Below are 27,094 nucleotides of genomic sequence, written 5' to 3'. Positions count from 1 at the left end.
ACACGGCACTTCCGGCCGTGGTGAGCCAACTCCCCGGGTCGGCTTTATCAGGTTACAGGTGTTGTAATCGGAAATATTCCGCGGAGGTGGGAACAAGTCCGGGCAAATTAAAGTTTCGCCGCAGATTCCGAACCTCGGCAAAGGTGTTCGGGGAGAAAGGGAGCAAAGTTTACGTTGAGCGGTTTCCTGTAGGTGAGTTTCGTCCGGCGAGTGGGAATGACCGTGGGAGCGGGGCGAGTCGCACCGCCACGGGGAACCTCGCAGTTGGTCTCGATCCCCCCCCCCCTTTCAAATGTTGTCGGTCTCCGCAAACTTTCTGCTATTTCCTTGTAAAGTAGCAAATCGTTCTTGAAAATAGAATTGATACCGTGACGTGGTTGTGAGTTAATTATTAAATCTGCCCTCCCTTAAAGTGGACCCGTCTGTGTCCGAGAACTTGGCGTACCTGTCTGCAGGGATGTCCATTTGATAGCCGGCGGTGAGTGAGTGTGGGTGTAGGGCGGGGAGACGGGTCTTCAGGTAACCTGTGTGTGCGCGCATACAGTGCCTCCGCCAGCGGACAGTAACGTTAGTGAGTGTGTCTCAGGCCAACTCTGCTACACTTCGGGGGTTCTGCACTCTTGGGAGGATGGGGAAGCTGTAATGGTATATGAAGATACGGGGAGTGGGAGGGGGAAGTTTGGGGAAAGTTTCAGAGGGGAGCTGAATAAGTTTTTTTCCACCAACTCGCGCAAAATGCTGGAGGAACTCAGCGGACCTGGCAGCATCTATGGAAGAGAATAAACAGTCGACGTTTCGGGCCGAGGCCCTTCATCAGGATTGTTTAACACTCTCCAGAGAGGCTGCCTGGCCTGCTGAGTTCCTCCAGCATTTTTGTGTGCGTTGCTTTGATTTCCTCTTGTTTGTGGAACAGTTTCCGGTCAAGACCATTCACCGGGACTGGGCAGGGAAGCTCTGGCCGATCACCTGCCAGCTTGTACTCCTCCCCATTCGGACCTGGTCCCCTTCCTTTCCAGTGCTGGTGAAAGGTTTCGGCACAAAACGTGGACTCTCAATCGATGCTGCCCGATTTGCTGATGTCCTCCAACGTTTCGTGTGTTGCTCTAGATAGCCAGCACCTGCAGACCCTCTCGTTGCCATTTTCCTCCTGATGGTGGTTGCGATTTGGAATGCATGGCCTGGGAGAGTGGTGAAACTGTGGTCCTTTTCAGTGTTTTGAGTGTCGAAGCACTTTGAATCGCCAAGGCTCTGGAAGCTGGTACATGGGTTCAGTGCAGAGGGTCAGCATGGCCGTTGTGGGCTGAAGGGCCTGTTTTGTTGTAAAATCTTGAGGAGGGAGGGGAATCTGTGACCTGGTATCTTCTATACTGGAGGTTAATCAGTGAAATGGAGAAAAGATATTATTAGGGCAGCAATGCAGGTCCTCCAGCTCTGTCTACCCTTGGCCACTCAGATGTAGAAGGTGTCTTCATTGCTGTTTCCATAACATTTTCGTTTGACCAGTTGGAGTTGTTAGCCCTGAGCTGAACCTCTGGTACCCAAGGGTCACTAGACCACTCCTAGTCTCGCCTCTAACCTTTGACCTGTTTGGCATGGGTGACCCTACCAAGGGTCAAAGCAGCACAAAGCCCTGATTCCTACCAGCATAGCTCTCTGGGTCACTGGAGTACAGGCCTCCAAACAATGACAAGGTTGTGGTTCTTTTGTAAGATATATGGAGATGAGGAATTTAGTAATAGGGCAGCACTCTGCTAAAATCTTAGGCACATGTAAAAAAAATCTGTAACACGAAGATGCTTTCAAAAATAATGAAATGAGAAGTTTCTGAGTATCAAAAAATACAATAATGAGCAGTAAGCAGTGAAAACTAAATCAAATCAATATTTGGTCTGACCACCCTTTGCCTTTAAAGCGGCATCAGTTCTCTTAGGTACACTGTCATGCAGTTTTATAAGAAAATCAGCTGGTAGGTTGTTCCAAGCATCTTGGAGAACTTGCCACAGATCTTCTGCAGACTTTGGCTGTCTTGCTTGCTTCTGTCTCCAGGTTACCTCAGACAGCCCTGATGATGTTGAGATCGGGGCTCTATGGAGGCCGTACCATCTGAAATCATTTAAAAAGTGGGTGCCTAAGGCTTTTGCACAGTACTGTGTGACTAATGTTAATTTAGCTTTATTAATGAGTGTGATATATACTTTTGAACACCGCTGAGTCATCTGCAGGCTCCCAAGAACACAAGAAAATAGGAGCAGATGTAGGCCACTCGGCTATTTCTCTGTGCCAGATCCATGTAATCTTCAAGGTAACGACCTTTCAAAACAAAAATCTACCTGAAGCACTGCTGTTTGGTAGAGAATTCCTGAGATTTACCACTGCCATGTTCCAAAGAAGCCTCCAAGAGGACCACAGCCTTGTCATAGGGTTTGGAGACTTGTGTGCCTCAATGTCCCAGAGAGCGATGTTGGCTGGAGTCAGGGCCTTGGTGGGGTCACCCATGCCGAACAGGTCAAAGGGTAGAGGCCAGACCAAGAGCGGTCTAACGATCCTCCAGGTTCAGCTCAGGGGCTAACAACCCTGACTGGTCAAACAAATTCTTGTGGAAACAGTAATGACGGATCTTGCACCTGTGTGTGATGGTACGGACAAACAGAAGGAGGACTTTCATTGTTGTCCTTAACGGCAGCAGCATAAAGGGCAGTAAGTAGCAGAGAAGAGTAAGATAAATTTCCATGGTATCCAGGCCAAGGTGTTTACTTCTGGACTGCTATCACCAGAGTAACAGTTTAAGACCATCAATATTGCATTAAAATCCAGAACACAATGTACCCGAGGAATGGGAGTTTTTAAAAGAACCAAGAGGCTGAAAACAAGGAAGTAAATTATGAGGGAGAACTGGATGTGTAATAAGAGGGTGGCTAAGGTACATGTGGGATCTCTGGAGAATGAGATTAGGGTATTCGTGGCAGGAGGTAGCAAATAAACCCATAATCTGTATACATTTTCGTGGTGGACGGGGCTGCAACAAGCCAAGATTTGGCGGGTAGACTAATTCAAAATAGCATGGAACAACTTGTTAATTCGTAATGTGAGGGGTGAGGTACAGGAAAATTGAATGGGATTAATGGAGGACAAGTCATCAGGACCTGATGGCCCAAGGCAAGGGTTTTAAAGGAAGTGGCTGCGAAGATTGTAACACCATTAGTATATGGACACGAGAGAATCTGCAGATGCTGGAACTCCAGAGCAATGCACACAGAATGCTGGAAGAACTCAGCAAGACGGGCAGCATCTATGGAAGAGAGTAAACTGTCGGGGTTTCGGGCCGAGACCCTTCATCAGGACGGGGGGGGAAGGAAAGATGAGTAGTTAGAGCAAGAAGGTGGGGGGGGGGGAAGGGGGGGAAGGGGAGGAAGAAACGCAAGGTGACAGGAGATAACCATATAACAATCACAGCACAGAAACAGGCCATCTAGACCCTCCTAGTCCGTGCCGAACTCTTAATCTCACCTAGTCCCACCTACCCGCACTCAGCCCATAATCCTCCACTCCTTTCCTGTCCATATACCTATCCAATTTTACCTTAAATGACACAACTGAACTGGCCTCTACTACTTCTACAGGAAGCTCATTCCACACAGCTATCACTCTCTGAGTAAAGAAATACCCCCTCGTGTTTCCCTTAAACTTCTGCCCCCTCTCAAATCGTGTCCTCTCGTTTGAATCTCCCCTACTCTCAATGGAAATAGCCTGTTCACGTCAACTCTATCTATCCCTCTCAAAATTTTAAATACCTCGATCAAATCCCCCCTCAACCTTCTACACTCCAATGAATAGAGACCTAACTTGTTCAACCTTTCTCTGTAACTTAAGTGCTGAAACCCAGGTAACATCCTAGTAAATCGTCTCTGCACTCTCTCTAATTTATTGATATCTTTCCTATAATTCGGTGACCAGAACTGCACACAATATTCCAAATTTGGCCTTACCAATGCCTTGTACCATTTTAACATTACATTCCAACGTCTGTACTCAATGCTTTGATTTATAAAGGCCAGCGTTCCAAAAGCCTTCTTCACCACCCTATCTACATGAAACTCCACCTTCAGGGAACTATGCACTGTTATTCCTAGATCTCTCTGTTCCTCTGCATTCCTCAATGCCCTACCATTTACCCTGTATGTTCTATTTGGATTATTCCTGCCAAAATGTAGAACCTCACACTTCCCAGCATTAAACTCCATCTGCCAACATTCAGCCCATTCTTCTAACCGGCATAAATCTCCCTGCAAGCTTTGAAACTGAGGGAGAAGAGGGGCCAAAGTAAAAAGCTGGGAACTTGATAGGTGAAATAGATAAAGGGCTGGAGAAGGGGGAATATGATAGGAGAGGGTAGAAGATCATGGAAAAGAAAGGGAAGAGGGAGGAGATAGGCAAGTAGGGAAATGGGAATGGTGAAGGAGAAAAGAGGATTGTCCAGTTACCAGGAGTTTGAGAAATCAATGTTCATGTCATCAGGTTGGAGGCTATCCGGATGGAATGCAAGGTGTTGCTCCTCCAACCTGAGCGTGGCCTCATCGTGACGGTAGAGGAGGCCATGGCCTGACGTGTCGGAATGGGAAGTAGAATTGAAATGACAGGTACTGAGAGATCCCACTTTTTCAAGTTAATGGAGCGTAAGTGCTCGGTGAAGTGGTCTCCCAAGTTACATCGGGTCTCACTGATAAACAGGAGGCAAGACTGGGAGCACCAGATACAGCAGGTGACCCCAACAGTCTCACAGGTGAAGTTTCTGCTCCTCTGGAAGAGCAGTGTGGGGTCCTGAGTAATAATGATGGAGGAGGTGTAGGGGCAGGTGTGGCATTCGTTCCATTTGTGAGGATAAGTACCAGGAGAGGGAGGGACAAACGGACAAAGAAGTTGTGATCTCTGTGGAAAGCGGAGAGTGAAAAATGTGCTTGGTGGAGGGATCCCGTTGGAGATGGTAGAACTTACGGAAAATTATGTGCTGGATGCAGAGGCTGATTGAGTAGTGGGTGAGGACAAGAGGAACCCTATCCTTGGTGGGGTGGCGGGAGGAGGTGGGTGAGGGCAGATATGCATGAAATGGAAGAGGTGTGGATTAGGAAGGAAAGCCCCTTTCTTTGAAGAAGACAGTCATCTCATTAGTTCTGGAATAAGAAGCCTCATCATTAGTTCTGGTGTTTGGATTTTTAGCATATGCTCATTTTCTTCTTACTGAACTTCAGGTGGATCCAGCAGAGTGGAAATCTTGAAACGTTCTTTAGGTTTAATACCTGATAGCAAGATAATAGAATCCATAACAAAGGAAGAAATAGCCAGTCATTTGTAGATGCTTAAAGCAATCGAACTGTAATTAAAGACCCTTGTCACCCAGGACATGCTGTCTTCTCAGCACTATCATCAGGGAGGAGATACAAGAGCCTGAAGACGCACACTCGACATTTTAGGAAAAGCTTCTTCCCCTGCGCCATCAGATTTCTGAATTGTCCATGAACACTACCTCTCTATTTAGGTCTTTATTTATTTAATATTTTGTCATTTGTAATTGTTTTTATGTCTTGCACTCTACTGCCAGAAAACTACAAATTTCATGACATAGGTCAGTGATAGTAAACTTGATTGCATCTCTGACCAAGTCAATGTGATTTGTGAAAGATGAAGAGTCCTGGTCTGAGACATCGACTGTTTATTCCCATCCGCAGACGCTGCTGGACCTGCTGACCTCCTCCGGCACATTGTGTGTATTGCTCTAGATTTCCAGCATCTGCTGTACCTCGTGTTGGTGAAAGAAAAGTCATGTTTGACAACTTTGCTTAGATAATAAGCAGAGAGCGAGGGGGGGAACCTGTTGATGTAGTTGTGGAGTTTCTGCGTGTCTTGGTATCTGTAATTTGAATTTTCAGAGGGCATTGAAGAAGCTTCCATGTAGAAGGCTGGTGCTTGAGAGAAGTGCCTAGTTAATAATGTGTTACCGTGGACTGAGATCAGTAGATGGGGAGAAGAGATGGATTTCTTTCGCTGGATGGATGTAACACAAGAGTGTCCTAAGGATCAGTTCTTGACTCCCAGTCTTCATTAATGATCTGGAGCAGGGGTCAGAGTGTAAGATGCACAAGGCTGCTGATGGCACTGGGAAATCTGCAGATGCTGGAAATTCAAACAACACACACAAAATGCTGGCCAGGCCTGCTGTGTTCCATCAGCATTTTGTGTGTGTTGTGATGACACTGGGTGGTGAGAGGTAGAATGCTCTGCCAATATTGAGACCCCACAACAGGATAGACTTGGCAGATAGAGTTTAATGTGACCATGCACTTTGGCATTTATTTTAATCATTTTATTAGCTTTATTGTCACATGTGACAATATATTTGTCACATGTGCATCAAAACATACAGTGAAATGTGTTGTCTGCATCATCGACTGACACAGTCCAAAGACTACTGATGGCAGCCCACAGGCATCGCTATGCACCCGGTGCCAACGAAACTTGCCCACTTACTAACCCTAACTGTATGTCTTTGGAGCGTGGGAGGAAACCAGAGCACTCGGAGGAAACCCATGCAGTCTGAGGAGAGCGTGCAAGCTCCTTGTCGGCAGTGGAGGGATCGGTGATCGTTGGCGCAGTAGAGCTTTGCACTAACCATTACGCCTGTGAAGAGAAATGAAAATACAGGATGTTATGTAAAGAGGCAGAGAATGCCAATGAACAAAATTCCAAGGAATCCTGATGTGATTGTGCATGAAACACGAAGTTGGGGGCAAGTGCAGCTGGCAGTTTAGAAGTCAAATAACATATTGACGTTAATATTGAAGGGATTGGAGATTAGAAATGTGCAAGTATTGTCACAATGGCACAGGGCATTAGTAAGTTCAGTGAGCAAGTTTGGTCCCCTTTTGCTAGCTTTGGAGGCAGACTGGAAGAAATTTGCTTGACTAATTCATGAGATCAGACGGTGATCCTCTCAAAATCAGCTTAAAAAACGCTAAGTCTGTATTCTTCGCAGTTTAGGGAAGCAAGAGGTGAGCTTATTGGAAGAGAAGATACTGAGGAGTCATGGTAATGTCAATGTTTCCACGTTCCTCAGGTGGTCATGAAGGGCAAAGTTACAGGGGACTAGAGGTGTGACTTCTCGCCAATATTGGTGGCTCTTTGGCATTCGCTACACTGGAGGTCGCTGGGGTATTTTAAGGTGGAGTAGATATATTTTTGAAAGATCAGGAAATGGAGAGCTGTGGGAGAACTGGCACTGGAGCTGAAGCTTGGGGTAGATTAGCCTTGGATGGGCTTGAGGGGACAGGCAGCCCTATTATTGGTTCTAAGTCCTTATATTCTATGTTCCTTCAGCTGTATATGTAAAATAATTGACTCATCTGTATGCGAGTGGGATTGTGGTTGCCTCCGTTTCAGTCCTCACCAAATCCCCACTCCTATGTACTTGGTTGTGGAGGACTTTGGAGGTCAATTAATGCAATATCTCTGATCTAGGGACAGGCTAGTTCTGATTATTAGGGGTTCCAGGATATTGCATGCATATTCAATGATGGAAGAAGCGGGAGAACTGCACTCAGCCATTTAGGAACAAATTCTTCCTCTCTGTCATTGAATCTCCTAACACTACCTCATTCCTTTTAACGCACTACTTATTTTGTAGTCCATGATAATTCTGTTTTCGTACCGTGCTGCTGCTACAAAATAACAAATCTCATGACAGTGTTAATAAACCTGATTGTGATGTGATTTTTGAATCGCAGAGGAAACCCAGCTATGAGGAATTTTGTACGACTTGCATCAGCTTTCCCAAGGGAGATTTGAATATACTGCGTATCGTTGTGATAATTACTGGAATCCCTTGTGCCAGTACCACACCTGGACAAGATTTGCGTGGATCAGCTCACATTCGGCCAGACCAGGCCAGAGCTCTTGAGGTGGCCTACAACTTTGGACTGCTGGGATCTGTGATGTTCAGGACCGGCTGAGCCAAGTGTTACTAACACCGAGGGGCCGCGCGACAGGAGTTGTCCGCAACAGCGATGGAACAGTTGCAACGTCTTCTAGTTCTTGCTCTGCTGGGTGTAGCAACATTTGGCAAGAGCTTTGCAGGTTAGTGTTAATGGGCTCCTCTCCTTTGGAGTTTGGGATATTGGGAAGGGGAGGGAGGAGGTGAAAGGGAACAGCCCGAAACTCATTTTTAAAAGGGAATGGGGACATTGGGATCTACTCTGATCTACTGGATATTTGTATCTGGGAATTGGGTGGAACAACTATTTTAGAGCTACCACTGATGGTTTCTGCCTCTCACTTCTGAGTACATCACTGACTTGTTGGTAGTGATTTATCAATGCTCCATTGTTGTATCACATGAGGACCAGGTTGGTAGAAGGTGAGCAAGATTACCTTTGGTTCCTCCTCGGAATTGCTCCATTATTCTGTAGGTCTGACATGTTCCGTTGGCCTGTAAGAGAAGTTTATACTTTTTGACCCAGGGAATAGGTTCAAGGTGCTGCCAGCCTGTGAGGCCATTCGTTGAGGATGAAGTGAAGTGATTGATTGAGTGAATGAGTAGCTTGAATGTCATGGGTCACAACTGCGCAGACCCGGCAAACATTTTGGTCATCCAGAGTGGTGGCCCCAAACATTGAAAGGTCAACGATGAGCAGAATATTCAGCCAATTAAGGCTCACCTTGGTTATCTTCAGTCTCCCATTGAGAGCACTCAATGACACCCACCTCCCGGACAACAGGCTTCGCTGCAGGGTCCTGAAACCAGGATTTACCATTAAATCATCGACCCCTGAGAGACTTCCCCCAGCTCTCTCTATCTCAGATGGACATTACTTCCAACCACATGGCAAGCACACATGTACACCCTGTCTCAGTGCCCTGCTTACCCTCCACCAACCCACCTTCCACCCTCCCTAACTCACAGGCACCCTCTCATCTTGCATCGGTCACTTTTATAGTTTTATTGCAGCTGTTTCACGTATTTGTATGACTGCTTGTTTTATTATGATGGTGCCAGTATCATTATAGGCTTGTATAAACATGCACCTCGCACTTTATCAACTCGTCAATGTCCAGGCCACGCCACTCTGGCACTTGGTTTTGTGACTTTGTGTGCTGGATTGTAACTAATCATGCTGCTTGTGACTGTATCAACTGTGTTTTGCACCTTGCACCCAGAGGAACGATGTTTCATGTAGCCGTATGCATGTGTCTGGTTGAACGACCATAAACCTGAACTTGAACTCCCCATCGGAGGTGATCTTTGTGTCCTCGCTGACAACGAGAGCAGTACTGGAAGATTGGAGGGTGCCAAGTGTTATTCCTTTGTTCAAGGAATTGGGATAACCCTGGGAATTGTAGATCACTGAGTCTTAACCAGTGATAGGCATACCGGAGAAGATTCTTAGAGAAAGGAATTGCAAGCATTTGGAGAAGCGTAACCTGATTAGGGACGGTGAGCATGGCCCTGATTTAACTCTAGACTAATTACAGGACATTTTACAATAACCAATTACAACTGATGCATCGTCGGACTGTGGGAGGAAACCCATGCAGTTGCAAGGAGAAAGTACAAACTCCTTACAGACAGCAGCGGGAATTGAACCTGGGTCGCTGATGCTGTAAAGCGTTGTGCTAACCACTGCGCTACCATGCCTCCCCAGGATGATAGATGACACAAAGGTTGGTGTTGTGGATAGTGTAGAAGGATTTGTAGGCTACAATAGATCAGTGTGCGGATGCAGAGCTGAAGCAGATGGTGTTCAACCTGGAAAAATATGAAGTGATTCACTTTAGAACATCAAAGCTGAATAGTACAAAGTTAATGGTGGGATTCTTAGTGCGGAGGAACAAAGGGGTCTTTAGGTGGGCTCCATAGATCGCCCAATGTCACTCGATAACTTTGATGGATATATGGATGTGGACTGCAAGTTGCCGGGGTGGTGAAGAAGATGTATGATGTGCTTGTCTTCGTTAGAGGACTGAGTTCAAGATCCATGGAGCAAAGTTGCAGTGCTATAAAACCCTGCTTAGACCACACTTAGACCATTGTGTTCGGTTTTGTTTGTCTCATTTTGGGAAGGAGCTGCAAGTTTAGAGGAGACTTTCCAGGACACCACCTGGATAAGAGAACGTATCTTCTGAGGAAAAGTTGAGGGGGCTTGGAGTTTTCTCTTTGGAGTGCAAGAAGATGAGAAGTGACTTGATAATTGTGCATGAGATAAGAGGCATAGATCAAGTGGATAGCTAGCTCCTTTTTCCCCAGGGTGGAAATGGCTAACACAAGGGGATATGATTTTAAGGTGATTGGAAGAAATTGTCAGGGGATGTCAGAGGTAGTTATTACACAGAGTGGTGAGTGCATGGAACATGCTGTAAGGAGTGCTGGTAGAGGCAGATACATCAGGGACATTGAAGAGACTTGGGCTCATGGATGAAAGAAAAATGGAGTGTTTTGTAGGAGAAAAGTATTTTATTGACCTTGAAGTAGATTAAAAGTTTGGCACAACACAGTGGGCCAAAGTGCCTGTGTGGCACTATGTTCTATCTCAGTGGAGATGGAGGAGTAGGATTTATCTGACTGGTGACTGGAATGGACTGCGTCTCACTCTTTCCTTGCGGAGGCTGATGCCTGTGGGCTGAGCTTTCGTTCGGGAGGCTGGAGCACGGGCTGTGTGTCTGGGGGTGCCACACTGTCAGGTGGGCTGCCTTTGAATCTGATGTTAAACTAAGACCTTGTCCATGCTCTCAAGTGATGTGAATGACCATTGGTTTAAAGGAAGCAGCTCTGTTTTCCCCGAAACAGCATCCCAGAAACCTAAAAATAATCACAAGCTGATCTTGTCCTTCTTATTGTTTACACTACAATTGTGGCTTGCCTATAAATTTCTTCATTAGCTATTGAGAACTGCAGAATTTCCTTAAAAAGGATTGAAGGGTGCTATAGAAATCCAGGCCAGTCTTATTGCAAAAGGGAGGAGTCCATGTTGCTTCGGATCTCTCTCGCGTGCTGTTGCATGAAGAAGCTTGGCAGAGCTGTGAGTTTCAGCAAATAATTAACCCCAGTGTACAAAGTGTACATGCAGAGGCGACTCCTGATGTGGAACTGCTGTAGTGAGTCAACAAGTTCAGGACAGGAGGGAGCAGAGTCTGGGGGAAGAGAGGAGGAAATATTTTGCCACATTTCATAAGATTTTCCTAAATGATAGATAAATCAGGTTGTTAACTAGCTTACACAATCCATTTTGAGTTGTTGAATGTGACCTGTGTGGTGTATTAGTCGGCCAGTGGTATGGCGGCATCAGCACCGGACTTCGAGGCGAGTGGTCTCAGGTTCGAATCCAGCCGGCTCCTTGTTGGGTTGAGCAGCGAGCTAGCAACTTGGCTTCAAAAGAAACAGATAAAATGCTAAAGAAGTGTTAAGCTTGCCCCCCGATGCGCCACAAGGTCCGGAGAGGATTAACATGTGGCATTATCATCTCCTAGAACTTTGAACAGGTGTTTGAATATATTGACATTCAGCACAGAGTAGGCCTTCCGACCCTTCGAGCCACACTGCCCAGCTATCCCCTGACTTAATCCTAGCCTAATCATGGGACAATTTACAATGACCAACTGGACTGTGGGAGGAAACCTGAGCAGACTCACAAAACCCGCGAGGTCACAGGGAGAGCGCACAAGCTCTTTACAGGCAGTGGCAGGAAATGGACCCGGGTCACTGGTACTGTAGAGTGTGGTGCTCACTGCTACGTCACTGTGCCATCCTCTTTCACTCTGAGCTGCCCGTCTGAAGCCTGTTCGTGGATTTCCAAAGACATGGGGTTAGAGTAGGCCTGCTCGCACTAGAAGCGAGGCGACACGATCCTCGGGCTGTGTTGATCGTTGATGCAAAATGACACATTTCATTGTGTTTCGATGTATGGCTGACAAATAGAAGCTTAAAGCACGACTGCAGTTCCTCAGGGCAGTGACTTGGCACTGAAGAGCACGTGCTTGCTGCTTGTTATGGGGTGAGGTAGTCTGAGCGAGTGACTGTTGTAATGTTTACGGGAGCCACTGTGAGTTAATGGAGGGGCAGTGAATGTTCAGGCTATTGAACTGGGTTGAAGAGGGCTGCCTCGTCGCTGATTGTGTCGAGCTGTCTGTGCTATCAAAGCACTTTTATTATCAAAGACTGTATAAATTATACACCTTGACAATTGTCTGCTTACAGGCAGCCACAAAGCAAGAAACCCAAATAACCCAATTTTTAAAAAGAACACAAACCACTGCACAGAGAAAGGGGGAGAAACACATAAATCACGTAAACAATAGAAGCAAGCCAATGGCATTCCGAACCAGGCTGAGTTCCAGATCTGCTCCCGGAGCAGCCGGAATAAGCTCAACCTTCATCCCTGCTAATCACACCAGCGCCCAATTCTCCAAGCAAATGGAAAGTATTCTAGTAAGCACCCCGAAAGACGAATGGGAAAATTGGAAGTAACTAACATGCTGGTGGTTGCCATCAAAGATCCTCACCATCTGGGCTGTGGCATCTTCTTACAACTACCACAACATCTGGTTTGAGGATGGTTCCTTCCCTTCAACTACTCAGTTCTTGGACTAACATGCACAACTGACCATTGCTCCGCCATTGACCTCTTCTGTTCTAGTGTGTTCTTTCTTGTAAAGATCATGTTTTAGTTTTTTTTTCTTGTGAATGCGGCTTATTTGATGCAATGTACCTGTGATGCTGTAGCAAGGTTCAAAGGTATATTTAATGTCAGAGAAATGTACACAATATGCATCATGAAATTCTTTTTCTTCGCAACCATCCGTGAAAACAAGTGCCCCAAAGAATGAATGACAGTTAAGTGTTGGAACCCCAAAGCCCCCCCCCAGCTCCCCTCCTCCCACACACAAGCAGCAGAAAAGCAACAGCCCTCCCCCCCGCTCCCCCACCAGCAAAAAAGCATCGGCGCCCCCCACAGAGCACTCAAGCGTGAGCAAAGCGTCAATAAAGACACAGACTTGCAGCATCCCAAAGACCACTCATTCACCCGATATTCGACATACCATAGGCTCTCTCTCCCTGATAAGGGAAGATGAATTGTCCCCGTTTCACAGCGAGAGGGGAGACATGACAAAGCAACTCGCTGATTTATGTAGTTAAAAGTCTGTTGCATCGCTTTTTCTGAGTTCTGTACCTCTGGACACACAGCCAACAGTGAGCCCCCTGCTTCCGATCTTCCTTGTTCTCCCGCAACACATCAGCGGCAGCACCAGCCTCGAATCAGCCCGCCTCCAGAGCTACGAAAAGTTTCTCATTGCTTCCTGTGCAGATGCACTCATGCCTATGACAATAAACCTGACCTTGACTTTCAGATGCTCTGCTTCTGGCCACAATGCTGGACATTATTCTGTCCAAATGATGTTTTCGGTCAGTACTGACTCCTAGCCACTGAAAGTCAAGGAGCAGTGAGAAGAGTCTCTGCCAAGGGAGATGTGGGGATGTGTGGCACAGATGTTACTTAGGCTGTCCTATATAAATCTATTCCATGACCAATCTTGATCTACTCCTCATCATGGAGAGCTATGGTCCCGGATTAGGTTGATGGGAGTAAATGGTTCAGTACAGACTAGATGGACCAGAGGGTCTGTTTCCGTGCTGTTCTTTTCTATGACTCTAATGCCTGCCTCCTACATGGCTCATAACCCTACTTGTTCATTAGCAGAACGTGCCTACACATTGTTCAGATCTTGTTGTACGGAGGGTGGACTTCATTACTGGAGGCTTTGGAAACCCACTGTCCGTAGAGCAGTTATCAACAAAATCCCACCTCTGACCCTGCTTTGGAAATGCAAGCTAAAAAGTGCAGCAGCTGCAAATCTGAAATAAAAACAGGAAACAGCAGAAATACTCAGTAGGTCAGCCAGCATCTGTGGAGTGAGAAATGGATAATGTTTCATGCCAAAATGGGTGTTTTGTTGCAAAGCAGGTGGAAGTGTGGGAGCACATTTACATGAACCGCTGTCGCAGGAAAGCAGCATCCATCAGCAAGGACACTCACCACCCAGGCCATGCTCTCTTCTCACTGCTGCCATTGGCTTCCCCTTCTGCCACAATGAGGCCACACGGGAAACATCCATTTCTTGAACTTCTGGTAATGGCCCCCACCTCCTCCCCGCTCCCCATTCCCTTTTCCCTCTCACCCTATCTCCATTCCTGCCCATCACCTCTCTCTGCTGCTCCTGCCTCTTTCTTTCTTCCATGGCCTTCTGTCCTACCAGATCCCCCCTTCTCTAGCCTTGTATCTCCATCACCAATCAGCTTCCCTGCTCTTTACTTCACCCCTCCCCCCTCCTCCTGGTTTCATCTATCACCTTGTGTTTCTTCCTCCCCTTCCCCACCTTCTAACTCTGACCCCTCATCTTTACTTTTCTCCAGTCCTGATGAAGGGTCTCGGCCCGAAACATTGAATGTACTCTTTTCCAGATGCTGCCTGGCCTGCTGAGTTCCTCCAGCATTTTGCATGTATTGCTGGGATTTAAGCTATAGTTTCACTTTGTTGAAGTGACAGCAATTAGATAGTTGATGGCTGCTGGGATGGAAGTGAAACTCTGTTCTTGCTCGTTGGGAGGTGTGGGGCGGGAGCAGCAATGTGTAACCTGGAGGACTGAACCCCTGTCTGCAGTTCCACAAGTATTTCCACTCATCTGAGCTGTTAGGGGTTCTGGAGACTGCAGTCCATCCCAATCAAACCTCAATTCTAGAAATTGTACCTGTACCTGTGAATTCACTTGTTACCTTGAGCCTGCTTTACCATTCAATAGGGTACCCTGAGCTCTGTACTTTGATCCATTTCCCTCTCCCTCGCCCCCTCCCTGGGGTATAACTTTAAGGTGATTGGAGGAAAGTATGCAGGGGTGTCAGAGGTAAGTTTGTTACAGAGAGAATAACACCCTGCCGGGGTAGTGGTAGAGTCAGATACATTAGAGAAAATTTAAGAAACTCTTAGGCACATGGATGATATAAAAATGGAGGGATTTGTTGGAGGGAAGGGTTAGATTGATTTTAGAGTAGGTTATAAGGTTGGCACAACATTGTGGGCTGAAGGGTCTGTACTGTGTAATGATTTTCAATGAATAAAAAGATTGAGATGAATGCAGGATTTGCGTAAATGAATGGTTGGTGAGGACTCTGAGTCACGGGGGCCGTTCCTGTGCTGTATCTCCGACTCCCACGCCTGTCGACTCCTCCTTGATTCTCCCACAGTCTGGCACTCCCGCACAGGGAGAGCTTTAATCGTTTATTATTGACAAATGTACCGAGGTTCGGAGTTAAAAACTTGTCTTGCATGTCATCCTACAGATCAACTCATTACAACAGTGCATTGAGGTAGCACAAAATGGAACAATGACAGCACAGAATAAAGTGCTTGCAGGTTGACAGTAGGTAGGAAGTAGATTGTGAGATCTGTTGTAATTCACAGTTAACCTCTGATGCGTCCAAAGTAATTTAAGGCAAAGATCTCCAAATCCTCTCACTTTGTAAAGGCAGATGTTAATGTAGTAGAGCTGATGACTGAAGAGGAGGTGATTAACTGCCAAGAGAAATTTGCAGTTGTTTGGTGATGGTTATGTTGCTGGCGGTGGTGTAGTGGCACCAGCGCAGAGCTTGAAAGCAGATGGTCTGGAGTTCGAATCCGGCCGGGTCCCAGCAGAAGAAAAGCCTGGCAATCTAGTTTGGTATCTTGCCACGAAAACCCTACGGACAAATACACTATCCTTTGGGTTGCTGAGTCGACAATGACTCGACGGCTCTCAGCAACAACAGTAACTACCAAATGGAGCAGTCAGCAAGAGGTGCAGTGGATTGCTGTTTGTTCTGGGTGTGTGTGAGATAGTTCATGGTATATGGGTGCTTGCACCTTGGTAGGGCAAATGCAAGAAGACACAATACAGCACAGTGTTGCTGAGCAGAGAGATCTTGGGAGCCAAGTTCATTGCTCCTTGGAAGTGGTTACACAGGTCGATACTGTGGTTAAGAAGGCAGATGGAATGTTTGCTTTCATTAGTTGAGACACTGAGTTCAAAAATCAGGAAGTTATGTTGCACTTTATGAAACTCTGGTTAGGCCACATCTGGAGTATTGAATACAGTTCTGGTCACCTCACTATAGGAAGGATGTTGAGGCTTTGGAGAGGGAGCAGAAGGGGTTTACCAGGATGCTGCCTGGTTTAGAGGGTGCGTGCTATCATGAGAGGCTGGATAAACTTGGGTTGTTTTCTCTGGAGCAGCGGTGGCTGAGAGATCTGGTAGAGGTTTACAAGATTATGAAAGGCATAGATAGAACTGGCAGAGAATATCTGTTTCCTGGGGTTGAAATGCCTAATAACAGAGCGCATTGGAGATGAGAGGGGGTAGGTTTGAGAGGGATGTGAGGGGTAGGTGTTTTACTCAGAGACTGGTGGATGCCTGGAATGCGCTGTCTGGTGTGGTGATGGAGGCATATACATTAGAGGCTTTTAAAGGATGTTTAAAAGCCTGGTATGGATATAAGGAAGATGGAGGGACATGGTGCAGGGAGGAGGGATTAGTGTTTGGGTGTTTTTGATTTGCTCTTTAGCTTGTTTGGCACAACATTGTGGGCTGAAGGGCCGGTTCCTGTGCTGTTTATTCTACACCCCACATGAAGGCACAAGTGGTCAAAGACAGGCTGCTGTTGTGCGCCGATTGAGAGGATTTTTCATTCATAAACCTTGGGCCCACCTGATGTCGATGAGGCAGGAGGCTGCTGAGAGAATAGAATGGAAAAAGATTTTGATTGATTGCGATACAGCTCGGAGTAGGCCCGTCTGCCCCTTTGACCCGTGCCACCCAGCAATCTCCGATTTAACCCCAGCCTAATCACGGGACAGTTTACAATCGCCAATTAACCTCCCAACCGGCATGTCTCTTTGGAATGTGGGAGGAAACCGGAACACCTGGAGGAAGCCCATGCGGTTACGGGGAGAATGTACAAACTCCTCACAGGCAGTGGTGGGAACTGGAACTGTAAAGTGTCGTGCTAACCACGCTACCGTGGTGCTCCTGTGAAATAGAGGGGCGAAGGAGGAAAGGAGAGTTAAAGGACTAAAACTGAGAAGAAGCCTTGTTTAGAGGGGCATTATTCTCTCCTCTGTGATTGTGTTTATGAAGCAGACCAGACTGACTTGTTCAATGCTCACTGTAGACCAAGGGTCCACAGGCCCCTCTGTTAGTGATAGGAGTCCATGGATTAAAAAGGTTGTGAAGCCATGCTGTAGACCTGTATTTACTGTTTTGTGATGTTAATGAATGGCATACAATCAATAAAACTGAGTTGTGCAATACTGGAATGATCTTCAAGGTGTTTTAGCTACCATAGCACCATGTCTTGGCTGTCATCCTTGCTTTAGATGTGGCATGCAACTGGTGTTTGTCATGTCACCTTCGGCCTTGCAAAGCCTGAGTTTTGCCCTGCCGCCTCGTAATATTCATTAGACTCTTCATCGACTGAGGGGCACAGCGGAGAATTTGGCACTCATACCGGCCTTGTAATGTGTAGGGACACAGAAGCGACCTGTGCTGAGTGTCTCCAGCGTTGAATATGTTGCACTTCAGGCAACATCTACTGAGGGGAATAAAGAGTTGATGTTTTGGTCCGAGACCCTTCATCAGGACTGGAAAGGAAAGGAAAGGGAAGAAGCCCGAATAACAAGCTCGGGGGGTGGTGATGGGTGATACCAGGTGAAGGGGAAGCTCGGGGAGGGGGTGATGAAATGAGAAGCTGGGAAGTCAAGGGATGGTAGGAGAATACAGTGGACCATGGGAGAGAGAAAAGGAAGAAGGGAACCAGAGGGAGTGAGGGTAGATAGGAGAAGAGAAAAGGTAAGAGGGGAGCCAGAATGGGGAATAGAAAAAGAGAGAATAGGGAGGGGGAAGAAATTACCGGGTATTAGAGAAATCAATGTTCATGCCATCAGGTTGGCAGCTACCCAGATGGAATACGAGGAGCAACTCCTCCAATGTGACAGTGGCCTCGTTGTGACAGGAGAGGAGGCCAAGGGCTGACATTGGGAATAGGGTGTTGAATTGAAGTGGGTGGCCACCAGGAAATGCCCCATTTTGTGGCAAATGGTACGAAGATGCTTGATGAAGCAGTCTCTCAATCTATACTGGACCTCACATTTGAGAACCTGGGTCTTAGCACTCAGATCTACAGTTGGATCTTCAGCTTCCTCACAGACAGGACCCAGGCTGTTAAAATAGGGGACAAGCTCTCCTCTACAATCACTCTGAGCACTGGTGCCCCACAAGACTGTGTACTCAGCCCCCTGCTGTACTAACTGTACACCCATGATTGTGTAGCCAAGTTTTCATCAAACTCAATATATAAGTTTGTTGATGACACCACAATTGCAGGCCGTATCTTGGGTAATGATGAGTCAGAGTACAGAGAGGAAATTAAGAACTTGGTGGCATGGTGCGAAGACAATAACCAATCTCTCAATGTCAGCAAGACAAAGGAATTGGTTGTTGACTTCAGAAGGAGTAGCGGACCGCATGACCCCATCTACATTGGTGGTGCGCAGGTGGAATAGGTCAAAAGCTATAAGTTCCTTGGGGTGAATATCACAAATGACCTGACTTGGTCTAACCAAGCAGAGTCCACTGCCAAGAAGGCCCACCAGCGCCTTTGCTTCCTGAGAAAGCTGAAGAAATTTGGCCTGTCCCCTAAAACCCTGATTAATTTTTATAGGTGCACCGTAGAAAGCATTCTTCTAGGGTGCATCACAACCTGGTATGGAAGTTGTCCTGTCCAAGACTGGAAGAAGCTACAGAAGATCGTGAACATAGCCCAGCACATCACACAAACCAATCTTCCATCCTTGGACTCACTTTACACCACACACTGTCAGAGCAGTGCTGCCAGGATAATCAAGGACAAGACCCACCCAGCCAACACACTTTTTGTCCCTCTTCCCTCCGGAAGAAGGTTCAGGAGCTTGAAGAATCGTACAGCCAGATTTGGGAACAGCTTCCTTCCAACTGTGATAAGACTGCTGAATGGATCCTGACCCGGATCTGGGCCGTACCTTCCAAATATCCAAATGTCTGGACCTGACTTGCACTACCTTACTTTCCCTTTTCTATTTTTTAATTATGATTTATAATTTAAATTTTTATTATATTTACTTTGATTTGTACTCCAGGGAGCACGAAGGACAGAATCAAATATCGCTGTGATGATTGTACGTTCTGGTATCAATTGTTTTGTGACAATAAAATAAAGTAAAAAAGTCAGTAAACAGACCCGAGTGGTCCCTTGTCGAATAAACTTCCCAGAGCTTGCTTCTCCTCTGTATTGGCCATTTTATTGGGATCAATGGTTGTCTTTCAGCATTTTATAAGCAAATATCCTCATCACCGACACAACTCTGGTGGTTCAGTGACCCAATGCAGAGGCTATGGCAACCCTAATTTCCTTTCTTCCAACAAGGGCAGGGTGTCGCAACTCTGAAGCATCTGCACCCACTGCAACAGCTGGAACGGGCTGCACTTTCCGTCAACCTGAAGTCTCCCAGCCGAGGAGGCGTGAGGCCCTTTGCACTTAGTGTCAAATGATCCGTCTCACATGTAGGAACAGGATATTGGTGATGTTTGCACACTTTTACCCTGGAGCACTGCAAGCATTGATGACTAACAATCCACAGGAAGCTTTCAGCAGGTTAAACCGTGTCTGTGTATAGTGGGTGTGGGGAGGAATTGTTGATGTTTCAGGTTAAACCCCCGAAAAGAATGATGCTGGCTTGAGTGAGGGGTAAGTTTACCAAGGTGATTGACTGTACTCTTAATGGCCACATTACAAGGAGAGATTGGACTGAGTTTAATTTTCTAGAATTTGGAACGATCTGGGGTATTTTAACTTTGTGATATTAATGATTAACTGAAGAGATGGCTGTTGTTATTTCTGTATACTGGGGGAATCTAAATTCCAAAAATTGAGCCAGACCTTTCCAGAGTGGGATTGGGGAATATTTTTGTGCTGAAAAGTCAGCTTTGGGACTTTTTCTGTGAATATCTGTAGGTGGAGAGTCAATTGTTGATCTTTAAGTGTGAGTAACATTGTGGCTGTGAAAGTGGGTAAGAGTATCCTGTAGCCTCTAGCTCCCCAAATTTATCTCGCTATCTACAAGTGTACAGTGTCCTGTTGAAGGGTTTCAGCCTGAAATGTCGGCTGTTTATTCCCATCAATAGATGCTGCTTGACCTGCTGAGCTCCTCCAGCACATTGTGTGCATTGCTCTAGATTTCCAGCATCAGGAGTACCTTTTACCACCCCCCCCCCCCCCACCAGTTCATGTGGGTGATGGATTTGTTCCCCTGGAAGGCTGCATGGTTCTGATGGGCCTCTAATATAATAAAGGAAACTGCTGTAAATCCTTAGCTAATCATCTGTGCAAAGAGTTAAAGAATTAAATCATTCACTCAGTTACTCTCTGAACAATTGCCACCTGATGGCCGAGAATTTCATCACTTTCCATTTTTATTTCAGATTTTCAGCATTAGGAGCTTTGGTAATTTTCATTTTGGGTGGTGAGCAAGGCAAAATGCGATGTTAGCATTCATTTTGAGAGGACTGGAAGATAAAAGTAAGGATGTAATGTTGAGGCTGCATGAGGAACTGCTGAGGTCCTACGGTGTATTGTGAGCAGTTTTGGGCCCTTTATCTGAGAAAGGGTTCAGAGAAGGCTCACAAGGATGATTTTGGGAATAGAGGGTTTACCATATGAGGAACGTTTGATGTCTCTAGGCCTGTACTGACTGGAATTCAGAAGAATGAGGGGGATATCTGATTGAAACCCATCGAATGTTGAAAAGCTTTGATAGAGTGAATGTAGAGAGGATGTTTGCTATGGTGGTGGAGTCTAGGACCAAAGGGCACAGCCTCAGAATAGAGGGATGTACGTTAGAAAGCAGGTGAGGAATTTTTGTACCCAGAGAGTGGTGAATATGTGGAATTTGTTGCCACAAGCAGCTGTGGAGGCCAAGTCACTGGGTATATTTAAGGCAGAGGTTGATAGATTCTTGATTAGTCAGGGCATGAAAAGTTACCAGGAGAAGGCAGGAGATTGGGACTGAGAGGGAAAATGGTGGGGCAGACTGATGTGCCAAATGGCCTAATTCTGCTCCAATATCTTAAGGTCTTAATACTTTCTTTGCTTGATATTACATTTGTATTTTTAAAATAAAAATCTTTTAATTTTTCACGACAGCAAACACCACGACTTCAAATGCCACAACACCAGTGAAATCTGAAACACCGGTAAGTCTCCCTCTATTCACTTGGTACTCTTCGCGCTTGACACTGCCTTGTGTGTGAATGGCTTCAGCCTTGCATCATTGAGTAAAGGTTGGGCATTTACCAAGGCCAGTCAGAGTTCAGTCACCTCTTCCTGTTTGCAAGTTTTGTTTGTGTGCCTTCAGATAAAGAAGGCCCATCACTTCTCAACCAGCTGGTGGTCTCTGAGTCACTTGATGCCACTGAGAATTGTTTACTTTACTACAAGAATGGTGAGACTGGTGTTTGTGAACACCTTCCAGCCTCCAGTGGTCTATTTATTTATTCATTGTGACTGGCATTCTGGCCTTTGAGCCGTGCTGGCCAGCAAAACCCGATTTAACCCTAACCTAATCATGGGTCAATTTACAATGACCAATTAACCTACCAACCGGTACGTCTTTGGGTTGTGGGAGGAAACCCAGGTGGTCACAGGGAGAACGCACAAACACTTTACAGGCCGTGACAGGAATTGAACATGGGTCGCTGAGAACTGTAAAGCATTGTGCTAACCACTTCGCCACCATGCCACCCTTTGTCAGGATGTTTCCAATACTGATTTCAGATGAATGCTGCAAGAGTGTAAACCCTTCTGAGGAAAACTGACAGGGTTGCCTGGGCTGAACTAGGAGGTTCAGAGAAATTATCAACCTTGTGCCTGGTATGCGTTGAACTTGTAATTTTGGGCTAGACCAGCTGAAGAAGTTCAGCTTGGGCCTTCATAGAACATAGAACAATACAGCACAGTACAGGCCCTTCGTCCCACAATGTTGTGCCGACTCTTAAACCCTGCCTCCCATATAACCCCCCACCTTAAATTCCTCCATATACCTGTCTGGTAGTCTCTTAAATTTCACTAGTGTATCTGCCTCCACCACTGACTCAGGCAGTGCATTCCACGCACCAACCACTCTCTGAGTGAAAAACTTCCTCTAATATCCCCCTTGAACTTCCCACCCTTTACTTTAAAGCCATGTCCTCTTGTACTGAGCAGTGGTGCCCTGGGGAAGAGGCGCTGGCGGTCCACTCTATCTATTCCTATTAATATCTTGTATACCTCTGTCATGTCTCCTCTCATCCTCCTTCTCTCCAGAGAGTAAGGCCCTAGCTCCCTTAATCTCTGATCATAATGCATACTCTCTAAACTAGGTAGCATCCTGGTAAATCTCCTCTGCACCCTTTCCAATGCTTCCACATCCTTCCTATAGTGAGGTGACCAGAAATGGACACAGTACTCCAAGTGTGGCCTAACCAGGGTTTTATAGAGCTGCATCATTACCCCGCAACTCTTAAACTCTATCCATCAACTCATGAAGGCTAACACCCCATAAGCTCCTTCAGTGGCTCCTTGTTAATTCTGGCACTGTGGGTTCCTGTCCTGCCTTGGGGTATGGAGGGGTGGCTGGGGATCAGCTACGTGTAATGTTACCCCAACCCTGTTGGAGTTCCATACCTTTTTCTGTACTGTTGAAATTCGGTAGAGAAGCACTCCAAAGACAACAGAGGCAACAGGGGGTGAATGCTTGAGGAGGAGTCACTGGAGGTTAAAGCTGGGGAGTGTGAATATGTGGTGCTTGCTTTTTGCCGGGGAATATGGATAAGCAAGAGGCAACAGTATACAGTGACAAAGTTCCACATGGAAGGTTAGTTAAGAAGGTTCAGTCATTAGGTATTAATGCTGGAGTAATAAAATGGATTCAACAGTGGCTAGATGGGAGATGCCAGAGAGTAGTGGTGGATAATTGTTTATTGGGATGGAGGCCGGTGACTAGCGGGGTGCCTCAGGGATCTGTTTTGGGCCCAATGTTGTTTGTAATATACATAAATGATCTGGATGATGGGGTGGTAAATTGGATTAGTAAGTATGCCGATGATACTAAGGTAGGAGGTGTTGTGGATAATGAGGTGGATTTTCAAAGCTTGCAGGGAGATTTATGCCGGTTAGAAGAATGGGCTGAACGTTGGCAGATGGAGTTTAATGCTGAGAAGTGTGAGGTTCTACATTTTGGCAGGAATAATCCAAATAGAACATACAGAGTAAATGGTAGGGCATTGAGGAATGCAGAGGAACAGAGAGATCTAGGAATAACTGTGCATAGTTCCCTGAAAGTGGAGTCTCATGTAGATAGGGTGGTGAAGAGGGCTTTTGGAACGCTGGCCTTTATAAATCAAAGCATTGAGTACAGAAGTTGGGATGTAATGCTAAAGTTGTACAAGGCATTGGTAAGGCCAAATTTGGAATATTGTGTGCAGTTCTGGTCACCGGATTATAGGAAAGATATCAATAAATTAGAGAGAGTGCAGAGACGATTTACTAGGATGTTACCTGGGTTTCAGCAATTAAGTTACAGAGAAAGGTTGAACAAGTTAGGTCTCTATTCATTGGAGCGTAGAAGGTTGAGGGGGGATTTGATCGAGGTATTTAAAATTTTGAGAGGGATAGATAGAGTTGACGTGAACAGGCTGTTTCCATTGAGAGTAGGGGAGATTCAAACTAGAGGACATGATTTGAGAGTTAGGGGGCAGAAGTTTAAGGGAAACACGAGGGGGTATTTCTTTACTCAGAGAGTGATAGCTGTGTGGAATGAGCTTCCTGTAGAAGTAGTAGAGGCCAGTTCAGTTGTGTCATTTAAGGTAAAATTGGATAGGTATATGGACAGGAAAGGAGTGGAGGGTTATGGGCTGAGTGCGGGTAGGTGGGACTAGGTGAGATTAAGGGTTCGGCACGGACTAGGAGGGCCAAGATGGCCTGTTTCCGTGCTGTGATTGTTATATGGTTATATGACAGGGAGGTAACTGAGAAATGTTGGGCTTGGTGATGTTGGGATAGGGGCTTTGTGAGGGGCAAGTTCTTCACTGACCTGTGCTCATTCTGGATTCTAACAGATCGCTGCCATCGTGGCTCCTTGTGTGATCGGGGGTGTTCTGCTCATTGCGATCATCCTTACTGTAGTTATCATAAAGGTGAAGGGGAAGCGCAGGGAAGAGGGTACATACAACCCAAGCCAACAGGAGCAGATTGGAGCACGGACACAGATCAACCATGGGCTGAAGCTGCCACCCGAGGAGCGACTCATCTAGCCAAGCCCTCGCCGCAGAAGATATCACGAGAACTGTTGTTGAGATCATTGGAGTGAAAGTCTAGCAACGTTACTTGTTTCTTTTGGGAATGCCATTAATTACAAGACAGATTCGATGACCTTTCTCCTTTTTATACATTGCTCTTTTGTGGGTCAGCGGGATCTGATCAGTTGTTGCCATTTCTGCTTGACCCTAATACCTTTTGGTTGTGACTGGAATGATGCAGTTCCCCTACCCTGCAGCTCTTGGTGTCCCAACTACAAGTGACAACTTGTGGACTGTTGTGTGTGGGTGCTGTGATAACGAGAGGTGAGGGTTATGATCGATTTGTGGGGGGGGGGGGCGGGAATGGTTGAAAGCGTTTCCAAAATATCTTTGGACGAGGGGGCTAGGCTGCATTGTATCTGGGTCTGTGTAGTATACCATGAATTAGAAATAGACCTAGAACCAATGGAGCATCTTCCCTACAGCAGAAACAGCAGTGCAGTGAATTGAGAGTTGGCACTCGGCAGCCAGAAGTAACATTTGTTAGTCTCACTAATATTAATTTCATCCATTAATCTATTTCTTCCCATACGAGGCACTCTTCATATTGTTAAGTTGTGTCAAGGAGCTAATTCTTCCTGGTAGAAAGTTGTAGATCTCAGTTACATTGGTCATTTCACAAAGGACCACCTTTTCCTCGATGCCCATGTAATTTTAATTTTTTTTTGAAGGACCCTAGTACTGGAAACTGCTGGATTCTCTGGTTTGGCCCATTGTGTTTTGGTAGGTTCAGTATTAATGTAGTGTAATTAACTTCAGGATGCACCAGCTCTTGAGCGGTGCTGGCTTCACTCATACCTTGCTGCACAGATTTGCTGCTCTGCGGACACTAATAGGCTTTTTAATCAAGTGCATCCTCTAAGGTGAAGATTGTTGTACACTTGACGTCCATTGGTGAGTGAAGAAGGAATATAAGCAAAGAATTTGGAGATCAATGGGCATTGCACATATTTATCTAGTGCTTTCATGGGAAATTTATAAACACATTTTCCTATTGCTGACTTTGATGCAGCTACCTTGCATTAAACAAATATTTTATATATTGAAAGGGAACTAAACTAAATTCCACAAAGGCAACAGCAGAACAATTTCTCTCGATCACAGCTTCCAGTAACATGTAAAGTGAAATGCAAAGTTAAATCTCCTCTTGGTAGGAAGCTAATTGCTGTTACGTAGACACTGAATTAGGTTCTATCAGGGCCAAAGGATGTTTAGCCAACACACGCAGCAATCACACTGAGATTAAGACATTCTTGTAATAGTATTTTGACTTCTCATTTTTTCTATAAAAATCAGAAACTACATAATCTGTATTGTCATTACTAGTGTGCACTTTATCTAGAAAATCACTTATTGTCTTTGACTTTTTCTCTATGATTGATTGTTTAAATGAATAATAGAACTGTGTTCTGTAAACATGGTCATTAACCTTCTCAGCAGGGATTGTGTCTAGGACAAATTTACAGCAACTTGATTAGAGCATTGAATATTTAACTCAATGTCATGAATTCAACTGAAGTGTTGACCATTAACGGGCCAAAATCTAGGTCTAGTTATCTTGATGCACTAAGTTAGCTTCACCTGAATAATTGATGTGTGTGCTATAAAATAGGATGTCAGTTAATTTTGTGGATTGTGATACAAAAGATGGAAGTTATGTGCTAACAATTACTATGGTTTTAAAAACTCTACTCCTGAAGTGGAGCAGAATGTGTGGCTGAACACATAAAATTGGTGCTTGCTTTGGATGCTGGGGAACTTAAAACCAGGTTAAATATCCACAAGGCCACCACATAATTGATCCTAGATGCATTTGAATCAAAGAGCTAAGCTGCTGGATACCTGAAACAGAAGGAAACGTTGGCGGGAGCGGTCAGGTTCAGCATCGGCAGCAGGAAGAGAACCATTCACAATTCGGGTTAAGACAACTGAATAGTCCTCCCCAATTGTGCTGTTGTATCTTTTTATATGTAGGCAAAATCTTGGGGAATTTTAAGCCTCTGAAAGTAATTAATGTTTTGATGGATTGATTAGTCAGGACATGAAGGGATATGGAGAAAAGGTAGGATCAGCCATGACAAAATGGTGGAGCAGACTTGATGGGCCAAATGGCCTAACTCTGTCCCTATATCTTATTTTCTTATTTACTAATTGATCTTGAATTTGCACTCCTTTGTATCTCTGTGTATTTAACTTCCAATTTAAAGAGGCAGTCAAATAATCTTTATTCTGAGAAGGCAAGTTTATTTCATCGTCTGCATTGACAAATGAGGTTCTTGTCAATTCATACCATTTTCCAGACACTTAATCCATAATCTTATACCATATCTGGTCTTCAGAATACTGAGTCACTACATTTAAGTCTTCCTCATCATTTCCCATCAGAGATTTCAGTGCCGCGGAGTCTAGAATAAATGTACTGTCTCATTTGGAATGTCTTTGATACAGGTACAGAACTATATGGCACAGAATTAACTAGTTCAGAAACCAGTGAAAGTCCAGGCTTACTCCTTTAACTGGGGCTGCATGCTTTGGTAATACTGCACTTGGATTGAGTTGGGGAGATTTTGGAGGACTGAGGTAGGTTTTCCATGGAGGA

At 45.6% G+C, this 27,094-nt stretch overlaps 1 protein-coding gene across 3 annotated transcripts; it reads left to right on the top strand.

Moving 5' to 3' along the window:
- Positions 1-27,094, top strand: LOC132406516 (protein crumbs homolog 3-like). Of its 3 annotated transcripts, none has more exons than XM_059992296.1 (4): positions 1-192; positions 7,776-8,124; positions 21,305-21,354; positions 24,256-27,094. In XM_059992296.1, the coding sequence occupies exons 2-4, from the start codon at positions 8,055-8,057 to the stop codon at positions 24,448-24,450; spliced, it is 315 nt and encodes a 104-aa protein (XP_059848279.1). In that variant the 5' UTR covers positions 1-192; positions 7,776-8,054; the 3' UTR covers positions 24,451-27,094. The 3 variants fall into 3 exon arrangements, with proteins under 3 accessions (XP_059848279.1, XP_059848281.1, XP_059848280.1); XM_059992298.1 differs by lacking the exon at positions 1-192 and adding an exon at positions 311-478; XM_059992297.1 differs by lacking the exon at positions 1-192 and adding an exon at positions 5,396-5,533.

Source organism: Hypanus sabinus, chromosome 16, assembly GCF_030144855.1.
Source record: "Hypanus sabinus isolate sHypSab1 chromosome 16, sHypSab1.hap1, whole genome shotgun sequence".
Classification (NCBI taxonomy): domain Eukaryota; kingdom Metazoa; phylum Chordata; class Chondrichthyes; order Myliobatiformes; family Dasyatidae; genus Hypanus; species Hypanus sabinus.
This window is presented reverse-complemented; position numbering and strand designations above follow the sequence as displayed.

Bases quoted from the DNA above. Each gene is read 5' to 3' on its own strand.
- LOC132406516 (XM_059992296.1), top strand. From the start codon at position 8,055: ATGGAACAGTTGCAACGTCTTCTAGTTCTTGCTCTGCTGGGTGTAGCA. The intron at 8,125-21,304 runs GTTAGTGTTAAT...TTTTCACGACAG, and splicing joins ATTTGGCAAGAGCTTTGCAG to CAAACACCACGACTTCAAAT. The intron at 21,355-24,255 runs GTAAGTCTCCCT...GGATTCTAACAG, and splicing joins CAGTGAAATCTGAAACACCG to ATCGCTGCCATCGTGGCTCC.